Genomic DNA, 24,038 nt, shown 5'->3' with positions numbered 1-24,038 from the left:
TCCACTACTCCCACCTACACTACCCACACTAATATACTCTCACACCTACCCTACTCCCACCTATACTACCCACACTAAGGCACCCTCACACCTACCCTACTCCCACCTATACTACCCACATTAATACACCCTCACACCTATCCTACTCCCACCTATACTACCCACACTAATGCACCCTCACACCTATCCTACTCCTACCTATACTACCCACACTAATGCACCGTCACACCTACCCTACTCCCGCCTACACTACCCACACTAATGCACCCTCACACCTCCACTACCACCTACACTACCCACACTAATATACTCTCACACCTACCCTACTCCCACCTATACTACCCACATTAATGCACCCTCACACCTATCCTACTCCCACCTATACTACCCACACTAATGCACCCTCACACCTACCCTACTCCCACCTATACTACCCACACTAATGCACCCTCACACCTACCCTACTCCCGCCTACACTACCCACACTAATGCACCCTCACACCTATCCTACTCCCACCTATACTACCCACACTAATGCACCCTCATACCTCCACTACTCCCACCTACACTACCCACACTAATATACTCTCACACCTATCCTACTCCCACCTATACTACCCACACTAATGCACCCTCACACCTATCCTACTCCCACCTATACTACCCACACTAATATACTCTCACACCTATCCTACTCCCACCTATACTACCCACATTAATACACCCTCACACCTACCCTACTCCCGCCTACACTACCCACACTAATGCACCCTCACACCTATCCTACTCCCACCTATACTACCCACACTAATGCACCCTCACACCTCCACTACTCCCACCTACACTACCCACACTAATATACTCTAACACCTACCCTACTCCCACCTATACTACCCACACTAAGGCACCCTCACACCTACCCTACTCCCACCTATACTACCCACATTAATACACCCTCACACCTATCCTACTCCCACCTATACTACCCACACTAATGCACCCTCACACCTATCCTACTCCCACCTATACTACCCACACTAATGCACCGTCACACCTACCCTACTCCCGCCTACACTACCCACACTAATGCACCCTCACACCTCCACTACCACCTCCACTACCCACACTAATATACTCTCACACCTACCCTACTCCCACCTATACTACCCACATTAATGCACCCTCACACCTATCCTACTCCCACCTACACTACCCACACTAATGCACCCTCACACCTATCCTACTCCCACCTATACTACCCACACTAATGCACCCTCACACCTCCACTACTCCCACCTACACTACCCACACTAATATACTCTCACACCTATCCTACTCCCACCTATACTACCCACACTAATGCACCCTCACACCTATCCTACTCCCACCTATACTACCCACACTAAGGCACCCTCACATCTACCCTACTCCCACCTATACTACCCACATTAATACACCCTCACACCTATCCTACTCCCACCTATACTACCCACACTAATGCACCCTCACACCTATCCAACTCCCACCTATACTACCCACACTAATGCACCGTCACACCTACCCTACTCCCGTCTACACTACCCACACTAATGCACCCTCACACCTATCCTACTCCCACCTATACTACCCACACTAATGCACCCTCACACCTCCACTACTCCCACCTATACTACCCACATTAATACACCCTCACACCTATCCTACTCCCACCTATACTACCCACACTAATGCACCCTCACACCTATCCTACTCCCACCTATACTACCCACATTAATACACCCTCACACCTATCCTACTCCCACCTTTACTACCCACACTAATGCACCCTCACACCTACCATACTCCCACCTATACTACCCACACTAATATACTCTCACACCTACCCTACTCCCACCTATACTACCCACATTAATGCACCCTTACACCTATCCTACTCCCACCTATACTACCCACACTAATGCACCCTCACACCTACCCTACTCCCACCTATACTACCCACATTAATACACCCTCACACCTATCCTACTCCCACCTATACTACCCACACTAATGCACCCTCACACCTCCCCTACTCCCACCTATACTACCCACACTAATGCACCCTCACACCTACCCTACTCCCACCTATACTACCCACACTAATACACCCTCACACCTACCCTACTCCCACCTATACTACCCACACTAATACACCCTCACACTTACCCTACTCACACCTACACTACCCACACTAATATACTCTCACACCTACCCTACTCCCACCTATACTACCCACATTAATGCACCCTCACACCTATCCTACTCCCACCTATACAACCCACACTAATGCACCCTCACACCTACCCTACTCCCGCCTACACTACCCACACTAATGCACCCTCACACCTATCCTACTCCCACCTATACTACCCACACTAATGCACCCTCACACCTCCACTACTCCCACCTACACTACCCACACTAATATACTCTCACACCTATCCTACTCCCACCTATACTACCCACACTAAGGCACCCTCACACCTACCCTACTCCCACCTATACTACCCACATTAATACACCCTCACACTTATCCTACTCCCACCTATACTACCCACACTAATGCACCCTCACACCTATCCTACTCCCACCTATACTACCCACACTAATGCACCGTCACACCTACCCTACTCCCGCCTACACTACCCACACTAATGCACCCTCACACCTACCCTACTCCCACCTATACTACCCACACTAATGCACCCTCACACCTCCACTACTCCCACCTACACTACCCACACTAATATACTCTCACACCTACCCTACTCCCACCTATACTACCCACACTAATGCACCCTCACACCTACCCTACTCCCACCTATACTACCCACATTAATACACCCTCACACCTATCCTACTCCCACCTATACTACCCACACTAATGCACCCTCACACCTCCCCTACTCCCACCTATACTACCCACACTAATGCACCCTCACACCTACCCTACTCCCACCTATACTACCCACACTAATACACCCTCACACCTACCCTACTCCCACATATACTACCCACACTAATACACCCTCACACATACCCTACTCCCACCTATACTACCCACACTAATGCACCCTCATACCTACCCTACTCCCACCTATACTACCCACACTAATACACCCTCAAACCTACCCTACTCCCACCTATACTACCCACACTAATGCACCGTCACACCTACCCTACTCCCGCCTACACTACCCACATTAATGCACCCTCACACCTATCCTACTCCCACCTATACTACCCACACTAATGCACCCTCACACCTCCCCTACTCCCACCTGTACTACCCACACTAATGCACCCTCACACCTACCCTACTCCCACCTATACTACCCACACTAATACACCCTCACACCTACCCTACTCCCACCTATACTACCCACACTAATACACCCTCACACTTACCCTACTCCCACCTACACTACCCACACTAATATACTCTCACACCTACCCTACTCCCACCTATACTACCCACATTAATGCACCCTCACACCTATCCTACTCCCACCTATACAACCCACACTAATGCACCCTCATACCTACCCTACTCCCGCCTACACTACCCACACTAATGCACCCTCACACCTATCCTACTCCCACCTATACTACCCACACTAATGCACCCTCACACCTCCACTACTCCCACCTACACTACCCACACTAATATACTCTCACACCTATCCTACTCCCACCTATACTACCCACACTAATGCACCCTCACACCTATCCTACTCCCACCTATACTACCCACACTAAGGCACCCTCACACCTACCCTACTCCCACCTATACTACCCACATTAATACACCCTCACACCTATCCTACTCCCACCTATACTACCCACACTAATGCACCCTCACACCTATCCTACTCCCACCTATACTACCCACACTAATGCACCGTCACACCTACCCTACTCCCGCCTACACTACCCACACTAATGCACCCTCACACCTCCACTACTCCCACCTACACTACCCACACTAATATACTCTCACACCTACCCTACTCCCACCTATACTACCCACATTAATGCACCCTCACACCTATCCTACTCCCACCTATACTACCCACACTAATGCACCCTCACGCCTACCCTACTCCCACCTATACTACCCACATTAATACACCCTCACACCTATCCTACTCCCACCTATACTACCCACATTAATGCACCCTCACACCTATCCTACTCCCACTTATACTACCCACACTAATGCACCGTCACACCTACCCTACTCCCGCCTACACTACCCACACTAATGCACCCTCACACCTACCCTACTCCTACCTATACTACCCACACTAATATACTCTCACACCTACCCTACTCCCACCTATACTACCCACATTAATGCGCCCTTACACCTATCCTACTCCCACCTATACTACCCACACTAATGCACCCTCACACCTACCCTACTCCCACCTATACTACCCACATTAATACACCCTCACAGCTATACTACTCCCACCTATACTACCCACACTAATGCACCCTCACACCTCCCCTACTCCCACCTATACTACCCACACTAATGCACCCTCACGCCTACCCTACTCCCACCTATACTACCCACACTAATACACCCTCACACCTACCCTACTCCCACATATACTACCCACACTAATACACCCTCACACATACCCTACTCCCACCTATACTACCCACACTAATGCACCCTCATACCTACCCTACTCCCACCTATACTACCCACACTAATGCACCCTCACACCTATCCTACTCCCACCTATACTACCCACACTAAGGCACCCTCACACCTACCCTACTCCCACCTATACTACCCACATTAATACACCCTCACACCTATCCTACTCCCACCTATACTACCCACACTAATGCACCCTCACACCTTTCCTACTCCCACCTATACTACCCACACTAATGCACCGTCACACCTACCCTACTCCCGCCTACACTACCCACACTAATGCACCCTCACACCTACCCTACTCCCACCTATACTACCCACACTAATATACTCTCACACCTACCCTACTCCCACCTATACTACCCACATTAATGCACCCTCACACCTATCCTACTCCCACCTATACTACCCACACTAATGCACCCTCACACCTACCCTACTCCCACCTATACTACCCACATTAATACACCCTGACACCTATCCTACTCCCACCTATACTACCCACACTAATGCACCACACACCTCCCCTACTCCCACCTATACTACCCACACTAATGCACCCTCACACCTACCCTACTCCCACCTATACTACCCACACTAATACACCCTCACACCTACCCTACTCCCACCTATACTACCCACACTAATACACCCTCACACTTACCCTACTCCCACCTATACTACCCACACTAATGCACCCTCATACCTACTCTACTCCCACCTATACTACCCACACTAATACACCCTCACACCTACCCTACTCCACCTATACTACCCACACTAATACACCCTCACACTTACCCTACTCCCACCTACACTACCCACACTAATGCACCCTCACACCTACCCTACTCCCACCTATACTACCCACATTAATGCACCCTCACACCTATCCTACTCCCACCTATACTACCCACACTAATGCAACATCACACCTACCCTGCTCCCGCCTATACTACCCACACTAACGCACCCTCACTACTACCCTCCTCCCACCTATACTACCCACACTAATGCACCCTCACACCTCCACTACTCCCACCTACACTACCCACACTAACATGCTCTCACACCTACCCTACTTCCACCTATACTACCCACATTAATGCACCCTCACACCTATCCTACTCCCACCTATACTACCCACACTAATGCACCGTCACACCTACCCTACTCCCGCCTACACTGCCCACACTAATGTACCCTCACACCTCCACTACTCCCACCTATACTACCCACACTAATGTACTCTAACACCTATCCTACTCCCACCTATACTACCCACACTAATACATCCTCACACCTACCCTACTCCCACCTATACTACCCACACTAATGCACCCTCACACCTACCCTACTCCCACCTATACTACCCACACTAATGCACCCTCACACCTACCCTACTCCCACCTATACTACCCACACTAATGCAACATCACACCTACCTGCTCCCGCCTATACTACCCACACTAACGCACCCTCACTACTACCCTACTCCCACCTATACTACCCACACTAATGCACCCTCACACCTCCACTACTCCCACCTACACTACCCACACTATTATACTCTCACACCTATCCTACTCCCACCTATACTACCCACACTAATGCACCCTCACACCTACCCTACTCCCACCTATACTACCCACACTAATGCACCATCACACCTACCCTATTCCCACCTATACTACCCACACTAATGCACCCTCACTACTACCCTACTCCCACCTATACTACCCACACTAATGCACCCTCACACCTCCACTACCCACACTATTATACTCTCACACCTATCCTACTCCCACCTATACTACCCAAACTAATACACCCTCACACCTACCCTACTCCCACCTATACTACCCACACTAATGCACCCTCACACCTATCCTACTCCAACCTATACTACCCCCACTAATACACCCTCACACCTACCCTACTCCCACCTATACTACCCACACTAATGCACCCTCACACCTACCCTACTCCCACCTACACTACCCACACTAATGCAACATCACACCTACCCTACTCCTACCTATATTACCCACATTAATGCACCCTCACACCTAACCTACTCCCACCTATACTACCCACACTAATGCACCCTCACACCTACCCTACTCCCACCTACACTACCCACACTAATGCAACATCACACCTACCCTACTCCCACCTATACTACCCACATTAATGCACCCTCACACCTACCCTACTCCCACCTATACTACCCACACTAATGCACCCTCACACCTACCCTACTCCCACCTACACTACCCACACTAATGCAACATCACACCTACCCTACTCCCACCTTTACTACCCACACTAATGCACCCTCACATCTACCCTACTCCCACCTATACTACCCACACTAATGCACCCTCACACCTACCCTACTCCCGCCTACACTACCCACACTAATGCAACATCACACCTACCCTACTCCCACCTATACTACCCACACTAATACACCCTCACACCTACCCTACTCCCACCTATACTACCCACACTAATGCACCCTCACACCTACCCTACTCCCACCTATACTACCCACACTAATGCACCCTCACACCTATCCTACTCCCGCCTACACTACCCACACTAATATACCCTCACACCTATCCTACTCCCACCTATACTACCCACACTAATACACCCTCACACTTACCCTACTCCCACCTACACTACCCACACTAATGCACCCTCACACCTACCCTACTCCCACCTATACTACCCACATTAATGCACCCTCACACCTATCCTACTCCCACCTATACTACCCACACTAATGCACCCTCACACCTACCCTACTCCCGCCTACACTACCCACACTAATGCACCCTCACACCTCCACTACTCCCACCTATACTACCCACATTAATACACCCTCACACCTATCCTACTCCCACCTATACTACCCACACTAATATACTCTCACACCTACCCTACTCCCACCTATACTACCCACATTAATGCACCTTCACACCTATCCTACTCCCACCTATACTACCCACACTAATGCACCGTCACACCTACCCTACTCCCGCCTACACTACCCACACTAATGCACCCTCACACCTACCCTACTCCCACCTATACTGCCTACACTAATACACCCTCACACTTACCCTACTCCCACCTATACTACCCACACTAATGCAACATCACACCTACCCTGCTCCCGCCTATACTACCCACACTAACGCACCCTCACTACTACCCTCCTCCCACCTATACTACCCACACTAATGCACCCTCACACCTCCACTACTCCCACCTACACTACCCACACTAACATGCTCTCACACCTACCCTACTTCCACCTATACTACCCACATTAATGCACCCTCACACCTATCCTACTCCCACCTATACTACCCACACTAATGCACCGTCACACCTACCCTACTCCCGCCTACACTGCCCACACTAATGTACCCTCACACCTCCACTACTCCCACCTATACTACCCACACTAATGTACTCTCACACCTATCCTACTCCCACCTATACTACCCACACTAATACATCCTCACACCTACCCTACTCCCACCTATACTACCCACACTAATGCACCCTCACACCTACCCTACTCCCACCTATACTACCCACACTAATGCACCCTCACACCTACCCTACTCCCACCTATACTACCCACACTAATGCAACATCACACCTACCTGCTCCCGCCTATACTACCCACACTAACGCACCCTCACTACTACCCTACTCCCACCTATACTACCCACACTAATGCACCCTCACACCTCCACTACTCCCACCTACACTACCCACACTATTATACTCTCACACCTATCCTACTCCCACCTATACTACCCACACTAATGCACCCTCACACCTACCCTACTCCCACCTATACTACCCACACTAATGCACCCTCACACCTACCCTACTCCCTCCTATACTACCCACACTAATGCACCCTCACTACTACCCTACTCCCACCTATACTACCCACACTAATGCACCCTCACACCTCCACTACCCACACTATTATACTCTCACACCTATCCTACTCCCACCTATACTACCCACACTAATACACCCTCACACCTACCCTACTCCCACCTATACTACCCACACTAATGCACCCTCACACCTATCCTACTCCCACCTATACTACCCACACTAATACACCCTCACACCTACCCTACTCCCACCTATACTACCCACACTAATGCACCCTCACACCTACCCTCCCACCTACACTACCCACACTAATGCAACATCACACCTACCCTACTCCCACCTATACTACCCACATTAATGCACCCTCACACCTACCCTACTCCCACCTATACTACCCACACTAATGCACCCTCACACCTACCCTACTCCCACCTATACTACCCACACTAATGCAACATCACACCTACCCTACTCCCACCTATACTACCCACATTAATGCACCCTCACACCTACCCTACTCCCACCTATACTACCCACACTAATGCACCCTCACACCTACCCTACTCCCGCCTACACTACCCACACTAATGCAACATCACACCTACCCTACTCCCACCTTTACTACCCACACTAATGCACCCTCACATCTACCCTACTCCCACCTATACTACCCACACTAATGCACCCTCACACCTACCCTACTCCCGCCTACACTACCCACACTAATGCAACATCACACCTACCCTACTCCCACCTATACTACCCACACTAATACACCCTCACACCTACCCTACTCCCACCTATACTACCCACACTAATGCACCCTCACACCTACCCTACTCCCACCTATACTACCCACACTAATGCACCCTCACACCTATCCTACTCCCGCCTACACTACCCACACTAATATACCCTCACACCTATCCTACTCCCACCTATACTACCCACACTAATACACCCTCACACCTACCCTACTCCCACCTATACTACCCACACTAATGCACCCTCACACCTACCCTACTCCCACCTATACTACCCACACTAATGCACCCTCACACCTACCCTACTCCCACCTATACTACCCACACTAATACACCCTCACACCTATCCTACTCCCACCTATACTACCCACATTAATACACCCTCACACCTACCCTACTCCCACCTATACTACCCACACTAATGCACCCTCACACCTACCCTACTCCCACCTATACTACCCACACTAATACACCCTCACACCTATCCTACTCCCACCTATACTACCCACACTAATGCACCCTCACACCTACCCTACTCCCACCTATACTACCCACACTAATGCACCCTCACACCTACCCTACTCCCACCTATACTACCCACACTAATGCACCCTCACACCTATCCTACTCCCACCTATACTACCCACACTAATACACCCTCACACCTACCCTACTCTCACCTATACTACCCACACTAATGCACCCTCACACCTACCCTACTCCCACCTATACTACCCACACTAATGCACCCTCACACCTATCCTACTCCCACCTATACTACCCACACTAATATACTCTCACACCTACCCTACTCTTGCCTACTGTATATTATACACTCTAATGCACTATCAATAGTTTTGCAATCTTCACATTATCTCATATCCCCTTTTTCACATGTATATTTCGTTTGACTATATTTTGTCCATGATTTATTTATGCTCTGTTTTACCCACGTGCCAGCGCTACGGAGCACTGTGGTTACTTACAAGTCAACGGCAATAATATGTTCATTAACTTTAAACAATTTAATATTTGCTTTTATTATGATGCTGCCATTACCACAAGAAGCAATCTCTTTGTTGTTGTGCTACATTAATATGTATTTATTTAGCTGTTCATGGACTTTTTTCCTTTTTTAAATAACTGCACGCATCAGGGAGATGTGATGTGCGCTGCTCACTGCAGTGTAAGTGTGCAGACTTCTTTGTTAGGTTCTGCTCCAAATTACCCTTAATAACACACTCTGTCTTGTCTAAAGTACCAGTGCATTAGCAATGACAGCTTAAGATGTGCTTAAGTGTGGTATAATCCCCTTTAATAACCTATTGCCATTTAGGGGGGCGAGGGGAAGCTTGGTGGCAAGCAAAAACACAGGAAAATGGCTGTCTCTGCACTGATTTGACAGGTATATATAGTTATACATAGCTGAGGCCCTAATTGACAAGTCATGTAAATAATCCCTTCATTCCATACTGTCATTTAGCAGCACTTAGCTGTGAGAGAGTGCCCTCTGCTGACAGAATACAAGATCTGCAGCTCTTTTAACTCGCAGGACCAAAATCAGAAGCTTAGCAATCAAATGTCCCCAACTTGTCATTCTTAATATTGTTTTGTGTGCTTTTTATACTATTGCATTTTAATTTTTGTATATTGGGGGTCATTCCGAGTTGTTCGCTCGGTAAATTTCTTCGCATTGCAGCGATTTTCCGCTTAGTGCGCATGCGCAATGTTCGCACTGCGACTGCGCCAAGTAAATTTGCTATGCAGTTAGGAATTTTACTCACGGTTTATTCTTCGGTCTGGTGATCGTAATGTGATTGACAGGAAGTGGGTGTTTCTGGGCGGAAACTGGCCGTTTTATGGGTGTGTGTGAAAAAACGCTTCCGTTTCTGGGAAAAACGCGGGAGTGGCTGGAGAAACGGAGGAGTGTCTGGGCGAACGCTGGGTGTGTTTGTGACGTCAAACCAGGAACGACAAGCACTGAACTGATCGCAGATGCCGAGTAAGTCTCGAGTTACTCAGAAACTGCACAGAGATGTCTTATCGCAATATTGCGAATCTTTCGTTCGCAATTTTAAGAAGCTAAGATTCACTCCCAGTAGGCGGCGGCTTAGCGTGTGCAATGCTGCTAAAAGCAGCTTGCGAGCGAACAACTCGGAATGAGGGCCATTGATCACTATTATCATTATTTATTTTTAACATTTATTTATATAACGCCAGCCTTCTCCGCAGCCCCTTACATAAAGATAAAGTATCAGCCAATCAGCTCCTAACTGCCATGTTACAGTCTGTGTTTGAAAAATGACAATTTGGAGCTAATTGGCTAGTGCTTTATCTCTCTCAACTTTATCATTCTCCAAGGCTAAGTACATCTTCCCCGATTATGAGCAAGCAGCCCATAATATGCTGACTCAATACATGCCGACTGCCGCTGTGTGCTGCGGACCGCCGAGGGGGTGAGGAGGAGAGCACAGGGACGCAGTCACGGGGGGAAGGAGGAGGAGGGAGGGGGATTTGGGAGCCGCAGCAGCGCTATGTAATTGGTGGAGGCGCCGCTGCTGCTGTCCCTCTCCTTCCACATAGACTGGCCGCCGCCGCTGTGAATGCTGGGATGCGCTTCACTCATCATAGCGGCCGTGGCGGCCAGTCTATGTGGAAGGAGAGGGACAGCTGCAGCGGCGCCTCCACCAATTACATAGCGCTGCTGTGGCTCCCGAGTCCCCCTCCCTCATCCTCCTTCTCCTCCTCCTTCTCCCCTGCCCGGGATCTGCCAGAAAGCTGCACTGAGGAGCCTGACTGCCTGAGCCAGTGGAGACAGTATCATCTGTTCTGTCTGTCTGTTTGTCTATCTATCTATTTATTCTGTCTGTTGTATGTGTAAAAAAGGGGGACGCTGTCTGCCATAAAAGTGTAAAAAGGGGGACTGTCTGCCGTAATGTGTAAAAAAGGGGATGCGGTCTGCCATAATGTGTAAAAAGGGGACGCTGTCTGCTGTAATGTGTAAAAAGGGGACGCTGTCTGCCGTAATGTGTAAAAAGGGGACGCTGCCTGCCATAATGTGTAAAAAGGGGTACTGTCTGCCGTAATGTGTAAAAAGGGCGACGCTGTCTGCCGTAATGTGTAAAAAGGGCGACGCTGTCTGCCGTAATGTGTAAAAAGGGGACGCTGCCTGCCGTAATGTGTAAAAAGGGGGACTGTCTGCCGTAATGTGTAAAAAGGGCGACGCTGTCTGCCGTAATGTGTAAAAAGGGGACGCTGCCTGCCATAATGTGTAAAAAGGGGGACTGTCTGCCGTAATGTGTAAAAAGGGGACGCTGCCTGCCATAATGTGTAAAAAGGGGGACTGTCTGCCGTAATATGTAAAAAAGGGGATGCTGTCTGCCATAATGTGTAAAAAGGGGACGCTGTCTGCCGTAATGTGTAAAAAGGGGACGCTGTCTGCCGTAATGTGTAAAAAGGGGACGCTGCCTGCCATAATGTGTAAAAAGGGGGACTGTCTGCCGTAATGTGTAAAAAGGGCGACGCTGTCTGCCGTAATGTGTAAAAAGGGGACGCTGCCTGCCATAATGTGTAAAAAGGGGGACTGTCTGCCGTAATGTGTAAAAAGGGCGACGCTGCCTTCCGTAATGTGTAAAAAGGGCTCTACCTGGGGTGGTGGCACTACTGTACAGCGTAATTTGAATAATGGAGACTACTGTGCACCGTAATATGAATTGGTATTATTTTGTGGCCACACCCCTTCCCCATGAAGCCACACTCCTAGATTTTTTGTGCACTGCCCCTATTTTACATAGGGAAGGGGGGTGGAAGAGGCTCTGATGCCATTTCTTACACACAGCGCTAAAATGTCTAGTTGCTAGGTATCCATTTCCCTGGCCCTGAGCAGGTCACCCTCACCAGATCCTCTCCAGCACAGTGTCCCGATTGCATCCAAATAATCACCCCCCTCTCCACATCCTAAGTCTAGGACACATCCACATCCTAAACATGAACGGATCCCATCTGTATGTGTATCTCTACCCTGTTATGTCATACTGTACTTTGCATCCCTGAGTGACGCTGAATATTGTATATGTGTATCTATCTATCTATCTATCTATATATATATATATATATATATATATCATACAAATCCATCACTTACCTAATATTAACACTTCAAACTGTAATTCATCTGAAAAAAAATCAAAATAAATATATATATATATATATATATATATATATATACACATACAAATATACACATACACCTGTGTGGCCAGCAATCCCTTTTTTAAATAATATATCTTATACGGGAGCATGCAAAGAATCCCTAATTTGGAGTTGGGGGTGAGGGGGTGGACTTGGACGGGATTTTGTTGCACCTGGGCCCACCGCTCGCTAGTTCCACCACTGGGGACAGCGTAAGGCAGGGTGTGACAGGGAGAGGCAGCGAGTGACAGGGGGAGGCAGTGGCAGTTTGGCACTCGGTCAGGCAGACTTTGTCAGTGTCAGTTACACCGGGTGTGAGTTACCTTTAATTCACAAACAGCAGTGAATCAGAAATACTGTACAGTTGTTAATTATAGGCAGTATTTGGCTGTGATCATCTGCGCTGATAGGTGGCAGGGCTCCTCTATCAGTCCGGCACACACAAGGTCAGCCCTCTGCACTGGACCTTTCATCCGACATTGCTAAAAATGGTCTGTAGGGGGGCCATGGGAAAACTCAATGCCGGTCTGGGCAGCTGTGGGCCCCTTAGTCCTCAGGGGCCCCAGTGCAATGCACCTGCTGCACCAATGGTAGTTCCGCCTCCGCATCCCAACCCCTATTGCCAGCATCCGGGTTTATGACATGAGCAAGCCGTGGGAATGGGGGGAGGGTCTTGTTGAGTAAAGGAGCCCATAGGCTTCAATAGGCTGCACCAGAAAGTTAAGCTATCTAGAGACTGCCGCATACAGGCACATACAGGCCCCATTGAATACGGATATCTCTCAGATATGTGAAACCCTCCCTGTGTCGTGTATAAAGTTTAGCATTTTAAATATTCCTATAGTAAATATTAACTTCTAACAGAGAATAGAAAAATTGCATTAAAAAAGGAATAAAAAAAGGGATGTATCATTAAAACTTGGGTCACACGGGCGTATTTATAATGGGTGCAGTGTGTGCGGGCCCCCGGGTTGGCTAGAGAGGAGGGGTCCAGTTGAAGCCTACACACAGGCCTCCTTCTCTCTAGATGCGCACCTAGGGTTGCCACCTGTGTAATTAATATGTGTCCAGAATTAAAGGGATGAGGTGGCAACCCTATGCGCACCTGTTGGGACATACATCCCTACTGTCCTGGAGACTACTACTCCTGGGCGAGTAGGCAGATAATACAGGGAATGGTGGCTCTATGTGGAGGCGGTGGAGCTAAATAATGCAAATCGCCTAATGACATGACAGCCTGGCCTGCCCACCGAAGTGTCCAACGGTGCCTCCTTTATGGGCTTTCCCCAGAGAGCAGACAGAGTGTAGGCAAGTATGACCGGGATGCTGGGACTGTGTCTGGAAATGAAGGACAGTCAGCAGCTGCAATTTGATCACTGTCTTTTCTTTATTTCAGACACCCAGCATACAATGATAAAAAGCTGCAGCAACCTGACCTGCCCCGGACCTGCTGCGTTTAGCAACGGAGAACATCCGGTGTCGTACTCTTCCAACCACCTGTGCTGCAATGGCAGCCACTGTAACAGCGGGCACTTTATAGGTAACTCCCTGCTTGTGATCTCTGTTTCTCTCCACTTGATTTCTGTGGGCTTGCCACTGTATCCTTCTGTAAAATTCTATGGGTGCTGCTGTGCCAGCGGTCCACAGCAGATGTCTCCTGAGAACCATATGGGTGCTGCTGTGCCAGCGGTCCACAGCAGATGTCTCATGAGAACCATATGGGTGCTGCTGTGCCAGCGGTCCGCAGCAGATGTCTCCTGAGAACCATATGGGTGCTGCTGTGCCAGCAGTCCGCAGCAGAGAGAACCATATGGGTGCTGCTGTGCCAGCGGTCCGCAACAGATGTCTCCTGAGAACTATATGGATGCTGCTGTGCCAGCAGTCCACAGCAGATGTCTCCTGAGAACCATAAGGGTGCTGCTGAACAGCGGTCCACAGCAGATGTCTCCTGAGAACCATATGGGTGCTGCTGTGCCAGCCGTCCGCAGCAGATGTCTCCTGAGAACCATATGGGTGTTGCTGTGCCAGCGGTCCGCAGCAGAGAGAACCATATGGGTGCTGCTGTGCCAGCGGTCCGCAACAGATGTCTCCTGAGAACTATATGGATGCTGCTGTGCCAGCGGTCCACAGCAGATGTCTCCTGTGAACCATATGGGTACTGCTGTGCCAACGGTCCGCAACAGATGTCTCCTGAGAACTCTATGGATGCTGCTGTGCCAGCAGTCCGCAGCAGATGTCTCCTGAGAACCATAAGGGTGCTGCTGTGCCAGCGGTCCACAGCAGAAATCTCCTGAGAACCATTTTAGTACATATGAGGATTTATGCGTATTGCACTGGTAAACCACTAAAAACAGCTGTTTTCTTCTTAATACATCCCACCCCCTAGTGTTTTCGGGGCTTCCTAACCATTGGTGCCCTAGACAACTGCCTACTAAGTGCTCCTAGAGGTAGTGCTGGACCCGTGGATATTTGTAGGTCCAGATTAACCACTTAACTGATGAATACTTTTAGGTAAAAACCTCTCAGAAACTATCTGGGTTTTTTTTAATGATTTAATTAAGTTAAGAATATTTAAATAAAAATTGTCCAAAACTATTTTCTTAAAAATAGTGTCTGCAGCCGCTGGGTGGGGAGTGCTGCTGAGCTGACCAATCAGCAGTGATCGGCAGCACGGCAGGCACTCGGGGGGAGGGAACTAGTAGAGGTCCCTCTGAGAGCAACAATTGCAGTTTTGTGGCCAGATAAGCAGCTGGCCATCTCATGCTGCCATGATGATGGGCTATACTTGCCTACTCTCCAGGAAGTTGCGGGAGACTCCCTATTTATTGGGTAGTCCCCTGCAGTCCTGGAAGAGTAGGCAGATCTCCCACATCCTAGTGAAGCATGTAGGATGGGGAGATAATTATGGGAATTTGGGTACTGTATGGAGGCCTGCATTGGCGGAAGTAGCTGGCAAACTGTAACTCAAGAAAATCTGCATTATCAACCATTTTCATCTAGAAATTCTAGTGACACATCTGCATTATTTTACAGCATACAAATGTATACCTGCATAAATGTCTGTATTTCTCCCCCCTCTCAGATGTAAATCCAGGTGCAGAGAATGGGCTGGAGTGTTACAGTCGATCATCAACAAAAGGGGTCAGCAAAATGCAGTGCCGGGGACTAATGACCCAGTGTATGGACCTGATAGGTAGGAAGTTATATAGCATTCCCGCTCGCAGTCCTGCTCTGTCAGAAATCAACCCTGTATGACCTGCAGCTGTGATTCCTTCATGCACAAAAGCACCGACCTACTTCACTGCGAAGGGGTCGTTACTGTTCTGAAAATGGATAATCAGGGGTTTGTGCGGAAACATAAATGCTAATAAATTACACTTCATGGGGTTGATTCAATAGCGGGCGATAAGGCTGATTCAGGGGCAGATGCTGTAGCACAGACGGTGAGCCTTTGTCCGCCGCTGCTGTGCTAAATTATGTAATAGTCGCAAGAGGCGTCTTAAGTAAAAAGACGCTCGCTGTCGGCTTCTGTGATTCACTGCTGTTCCAGAATCGCAGAATCGGATCACTCTGCATGATCACCAGGCATCTGAGTTGCTCTCAGGATGTCCGTGGGAAATCACACCACCAGGGCCAAAGAACTTCCATCCGAGGCAGGGCTGTCTTAACAGCAGTGTGGGCCCCTGGGCACAGCAATACACTGGGGCCCCTACTCATCCTCCAGCGGTAGGGGCGGGGGGTGCTATCAGCGGCAGCTTTGATGTCCCGTGGGCAGTAGGGGGTGTTCTATCTTCCGCTCGGCATGTAGGACCTGGAGCAGTAATTTCTGCTAATTATTCCTTTACTGCACAGATGGAGGGAGATAGGCAGGAAGGAGAACACTAAACTGTAGCAGGGGGCATTGGGCTGAATGAAGGGGCCCTGGTACATGACTTCCAGGGTGGTATGGGGTGTTTAATACATAAGGGAGGGGTAGATAGTGGAGTGGGCTTAATTTTCATCATTTTCTGGTGAGAGAGCAGCTTACTTGACTGCAGATATCTCAAGTCCCTTAGCTTTGAATGGGATAAAAAAAACTAGAGAGTCCCACCTGTTAGGAGGTACTGGGACTTGGGTATCACAGTTCAGGAACCAGAGCAATCCACCAACAAATATATAAAACTGCATATTAGGCATGTGGAGCTGGAGCAGGGACCGGCTGCTGGAAGGCTGATATCTCTGGTTCTGGGCATAGTAGAGACAAGCTGCCAGTGTCCACCGAAAGTGGAAAATCACAGATTTTGAAATGTACCCTAAGAAAAACTCTAAGTCATACAGAGCCCGAGATATCTGGCTGGGAAGAGCAATTAACAGGCTCGGATGGGGACCACTGCTTTGAAGTCGTATATCTCCAGTTCCCCAGGGCCGATTTTCAAAAATCTGGTACCCCAGGAAAGAGGGGACTCTCAGCTATCAGCCTAGGGCCCTTATACCCCTGGGGCCCTTGGACAAGAGCCCATTGAGCCCATACGGAAAGACGGCCCTGATCCGAGGACACAACCACTGGCTTCTTCATGCCCATAAAGTGGGGCTGACAGCACGCCCGTGTTCTGGAACGCTTCCTGTCACCGCCATGGCAGTAGAGAGTCTGGTCAGGCCCAGGTACTTTTCAAGGGGTGTGGCCTAATCACAGGAGGTGTGGCCATACACCCTTAGGAAAAAAAGGCAGAAACAATTGTATTTTAAGCCCCTCACTGGCCACACTACAGCCCAGCACTTAACAGTGTGTGTTGGGCTGAGGAGAAGAGCTGCAACTGCTGCTGCCAGGTAATGGGGGAGTGTGACCTGCACATGTGCAGCTCCGTGCGTGGCCAGATTTTTAAACATCGACCTGCAAAGACATTGTTATAGCGTCCATCTCTGAACCACATAGGCAGCACTTGCGGTAGCATTGACATCCTGTACTTTTGAACACAACCCTTTGGGAATGTGAACAAAAATCCACAATTTTATGTCAAAATCAGGGCGTAATCAGGGGATTTGGCGTACTGGTGGGTCCAGTGCTGCGGCTCATCACGAGCATTGCCTGCATTTGAATCAACCATGTAAATATCATTTATAGGCAGGACTTTATATTCACAGCTACTTAAAATATTTGAGCTCCACGACACCAGCCAAGATCCATGTGAATATTTCCATGTGGTGGCACTCACCAGTCAGTAGATTACCTTGGGTCCAGTATGCTATACTGCCAGACGGATGCCGGCTGTCAGTATACTGACAGTGGCATCCTGTCTGACAGAATACCCGCAGCGAGTCCCCTTGCAGGCTCGCTGCGAGCCCGGTGGTGAGCTTTGCGGGTGTCGGTATGCCGGCCGTCGGCAAGATGGCGGCTGTCGGGATTCTGGCGTCGGTCTCCTGAACGCTGAGATCCCAACCTCCGGGATTTTGACTGCATCCGGATGGGATCCGGTCTCTAGGTCGTCAGTAACTAGGTCGACAGTAACTAGGTTGACCACTATTGGTCAACAGTAACTAGGTCGACAGGGTCTCTAGGTCGACAGGGTCTTTAGGTTGACATGTTCTAGGTCAACAGGTCAAAAGGTCGACATGAGTTTTTCACAATGTTTTCATTTTTTTAAGTTTTTCATACTTAACGATCCACGTGGACTACGATTGGGAATAGTAACCTTGCCTGAAGCATGGCGAGCGAAGCGAGCCATGCGAGGGGACACGGTGCACTAATTGGGGTTCCCGGTCACTGTACGGAGAAAACAAAACAAAAAAAAACATAAAAAACTCATGTCGACCTTGCGACCTAGACCATGTCAACCTAGAGACCCTGTCGACCTAGTTACTGTCGACCAATAGTGGTCGATCTAGTTACTGTCGACCTGGTTACTATCGACCTTCCATACCACACCCATCCTGATTACCTTAACTACCTTAAAGGATGAGGGCGGGGGGAATAGTTTTTCTCAGTTTAAAAATTGACACAATAATATGGAGAACTTCTTTTCTATGGTGATTCTTCAGATTCTTTTCCTGTCACATACACAAGGGTTAATTTAATTAGAAGACAATTCATCTACCATACACATACGCCGCACACATAGGGCCCTGTTTGGAATCAAACCCATTTCCTCAGCGCTATGAGGCAGCAAAGCTAATTGACCCACTGGCCTGTCCTTTATGAGGAATTCCAGTCCCTGCAACCATAACAGAGAAATACTGATCTATTCTTAGGGGGAGATTTTTCAACGCTTGGGGAGAGATAATGTGGAGAGAGATAAAGCACAAAACACAGCCTGTAAAATGTGGAGCTGATTGGTTTATATTTTATCTCTGTCCACTTTTCCCTCCAAGCTTTGATAAATCTCCCCCCAGTCATGTTTTGCACTGACGCTGGTGTCAACTTTCTCCCCTCAGGTTCCTCCAGAGATGACGTTGTGATGAGTGGATGCGCTACTGAAGCCTTCTGCCAAGGAGGGTACCCACAGTTTGACATTCCTGGATGGAAAAGCACTGCGTGTTGCTCCCAGTCTTTTTGTAACCACGGTGACAGTGCTACTGATCTGGGAGCACAAAAACATCCCTAAGGATATGTTAAGAATCATTAGGACACTTCATTTTGCAGACACTGATAATCTATAATGCTGTAACAGGTACTGAGATAAAACCTTTGTTTTCAATATGGTGATACCGTCACCTACTCCTAGTGGCCATGTTGTGTCCTGAGACAATATTCAGGTAATGCAGTGTATCAATGGACTGGGAAACAGTGACATGAAGCATTTTATTATTAATGAATTTATAGCCACAAAATGGCCCTCCCCACTGCAAGCAGTTGGTCGGCACACTTTCGGAACCGCTGACCAGCAAAACCGAAGTCTTTTCATTTGATGTGAGCCAAGAAGATAATATACATTGTATAGTATATCCCTGACTTCCCACTGCAACTCTTTTAAAATAAAATAAAAATAATAAAAACATGAACTATTACTTCCCAACTTCATTACAGGAAAATAAGCTGAGAAGAGTCATTTGAGCTGCTGTGACATCACTGGCTCTGCCCCATGAATGAATCATCCAATCTTAGTAGTAAGTTTTTTCAAAGTATGAATGTTCTCATAGTGAATGTTGACAGTCGGCATGTCAATCGTGCGGTTTTAATCCTAACCCTAACTGCAGCCTAGCCCTAACATCGGCTAAAATTGTCAGTCGATATTCAACATATCAACATTCTGAATGTCGGCACTGGGCCTAATTCAGAGATGGGCTCAGTTTACATCGCTCCTGTGTCTGACGAAAAAAGACGCATCCTGCCAGGTATCGCAGATCCGAGTGCTGGGTCCTAAAACATAGCATCAGATTAGTGCGAGACCATCAGCCATCTGCATAAACCTGAGGCTATTTAGACTGGCCCTCATAGCTTCGTAGCCAAGGCTAGGAAGTCTTTGTCGGAAGACAGTCACACAGTGTCTGATTTACTTGCCCTTTACTCCACCCATAACTTAGATTTTAATGTTTCAGTGCCAGCCACCATTTCCAGGGGGCTAATCTCATATGTATTTGTCCAGATCTGTGACTCTATGGACAGTATTCAATTGTTTGAAAAGTCAGTTGGGTTTTTTCCTATCTAATAGACATTGTGGGGCATATGTGGCACTGTGGGGCATATGTATAGCTGGCATTATGGGGTATATCTCACTCACGCACACAGGGGGGGTTCCGAGTACCTGGAAACCCCCCCTGATGAGACAAGTTTTTTATTTTTGAGACGGAGACTGCAGTGTCTCCGTCTCAGTAAAAGCCGCTATCGCGACCGTGGACTTGCTGCAGTAGAGAGTGTCTGGGGGGAGCTGCTGGCTGCGCATGCTCAGCCACAGCAGCTCCCTCCGTCCTCACACAGTGCCGCTGGTTTGCCCCCGCCTCCTATGCCCTGGTGGTATTGTATGTAAGTATAACATATACAGTATGTATACTGTATATGAAATTTATATGTATGTATGTATGTATGTATGTATGTATGTATGTGTGCTTGTGTATTTATATGTATATATGTATGTATGTATGTATGTATGTATGTATGTGTGTTTGTGTATGTATGAATGCGTGTGCTATGTATGTGTGTGTGTGTGTGTGTGTGTGTGTGTATATATATATATACTGTGTATATGTATTCATGTATATACACACACACAGTATATGTATATATACAGAGTATCAGTGGCGGAACTATCAAGCGGTGGGCCCAGGTGCGACAAAATGCTTTGGCCCCCCCCCCCCCATCCCATCCAAGTCCACCCCCTCACCCCTGGAGAGGATCTGGTGAGGGGGACCTGCTCAGGGCCAGAGAAATGGATACCTAGCAACAGTGCCGTAACTAGACATTTTAGCACTGTGTGCAAGAAACGGCATCGGAGCCCCACCCCTGCATGCAAAACAGGGGCAGTGTGCGCCGTAGGCGCGCGCAAAAATACATAGTGGCGTGGCTTCGCGGGGAAGGGGTGTGGCCACAAAATAATACCAATTCCTAAAACGGTGCACAGTAGTCTCCATTCTTCAAATTACGCCGCACAGTAGCACCACTACACCAGGTAGAGACCCTTTTACACCTTACAGCGGACAGATTCCTCTTTTTACACATTACGGCAGACAGCGTCCCCCTTTTTATACATTACGGCAGACAGCGTCCCCCTTTTTATACATTACGGCAGACAGCGTCCCCCTTTTTATACATTACGGCAGACAGCGTCCCCTTTTTACACATAACGGCAGACAGCGTGCCCTTGTTACACATAGCGGCAGACAGCGTGCACTTTTTACACATTACGGCAGACAGCGTACACTTTTTACACATAACGGCAGACAGCGTGCCCTTGTTAAACATAGCGGCAGACAGCGTACACTTTTTACACATAACGGCAGACAGCGTGCCCTTTTTACACATTACGGCAGACAGGGTACACTTTTTACACATAACGGCAGACAGCGTACACTTTTTACACATAACGGTAGACAACGTACACTTTTTACACATAGCGGCAGACAGCATGCCCTTGTTACACATTACGGCAGACAGCGTACCCTTGTTACACATTACGGCAGACAGCGTGCCCTTGTTACACATTACGGCAGACAGCGTGCCCTTGTTACACATTACGGCAGACAGCGTGCCCTTGTTACACATTACGGCAGGCAGATTCCCCCTTTTTACACATTGCGGCAGGCATTCCCCCGTTTTTACACATTGCGGCAGGCAGATTCCCCATTTTTACACATTACGGCAGGCAGATTCTCCCTTTTTACACATAGCGGCAGGCAGATTCCCCATTTTTACACATTGCGGCAGGCAGATTCCCCATTTTTACACATTGCGGCAGGCAGTCCTCCATTTTTACACATAGCGGCAGGCAGTCCCAACAAATAAAGAAAGAAAGAGACAGAAAGAAAGAAAGAAAGAAAGAAAGAGAAAGAAAGAAAGAAAGAAAGAAAGAAAGAAAGAAAGAAAGAAAGAAAGAAAGAAAGAAAGAAAGAAAGAAAGAAAGAAAGAAAGAAAGTAGAATCATACTTACCCTCTCCGCTGGCTCAGGCTCCTCGTGCAGCTTGACGACTCCCGGGCAGTAGACGAGGTGGAGGAGGGAGCCGCAGCAGCGCTGTGTTATTGGTGGAGGCGCTGCTGCTGCTGCCCCCCTGCTTCACTATAGGCTGTTCTCGGAAGACAGCCTATAGTGAAGCAGAGGGGTGTCACAATCCTGACTGTAATTCTCATATTTGGTGACTTACCCCTGCTTTCTGTCCTGGATCCTGTGTCTTTTCACTCACGGAGTTAAACAGCTTGTCAGCACTGAGTTTCCTGAGTTCTCTGCCTGAGAGGTAATCAGCTCCACCTGTGGTGATCTCCTGTGTGAGGCTGAATTCAGTAATCTAAAAGCAAGCATCCTGTGTTTTGCAGAAGTCCAGGCTTCAGTGTTCTCTTGGCCTGCTAGGCCTCATTCTACATCACAGCCTTGGCTAGAGTAGTCACATGACAGTGACATCACCTAATCCTGCCCACCAATCATCAAGGACCAGGAAGTATAAATCAGGAGGCTGAGTTAGGAATCTGGGCCAGTTCCTCGTGTCACATACAGCCTTGTGAGAGTCTTTATGCTGAGCTCCCTTAAGGTAACCATTGTACCTAAGTTCCTGTGGAAACTCTGTTCCCTTGTTCCTGTATGGTTACTTGTGTGTTGCCATTTGATTTCACCATTTCCCTGAGTCTCAATGTAAAGGCACAGCTGCAATGTTTCGTCTTAAAGGCACAGTACTGAATTCCATGTTCTCCACTGAAAACCACAGCTGTCGTGTTTCAGTTTTACTACTGTTGTAGTTGGGATCTCCAGAGCTCAGTACATCCGTGCCTCAGGACCTCCGTGCCTCCGTGCCTCAGTACCTCCGTGCTTCCAGCACCT

General features: G+C 48.5%; 1 protein-coding gene across 1 annotated transcript in view; it reads left to right on the top strand.

The window, feature by feature from the left end:
- Positions 1 to 21,380, top strand: part of LOC134967019 (urokinase plasminogen activator surface receptor-like) — a 36,353-nt gene extending 14,973 nt beyond the window's left edge. Inside the window, exons 5-7 of the mRNA XM_063944012.1 lie at positions 14,999 to 15,142; positions 16,685 to 16,795; positions 20,011 to 21,380. Coding sequence (XP_063800082.1) covers positions 14,999 to 15,142; positions 16,685 to 16,795; positions 20,011 to 20,180 — 425 coding nt within the window. The 3' untranslated portion in view covers positions 20,181 to 21,380. The remainder of the gene's footprint in view (positions 1 to 14,998; positions 15,143 to 16,684; positions 16,796 to 20,010) is intronic.
- Positions 21,381 to 24,038: the final 2,658 nt, after the last annotated feature.

This window comes from Pseudophryne corroboree, chromosome 10, assembly GCF_028390025.1.
Source record: "Pseudophryne corroboree isolate aPseCor3 chromosome 10, aPseCor3.hap2, whole genome shotgun sequence".
Taxonomy (NCBI): domain Eukaryota; kingdom Metazoa; phylum Chordata; class Amphibia; order Anura; family Myobatrachidae; genus Pseudophryne; species Pseudophryne corroboree.
This window is presented reverse-complemented; position numbering and strand designations above follow the sequence as displayed.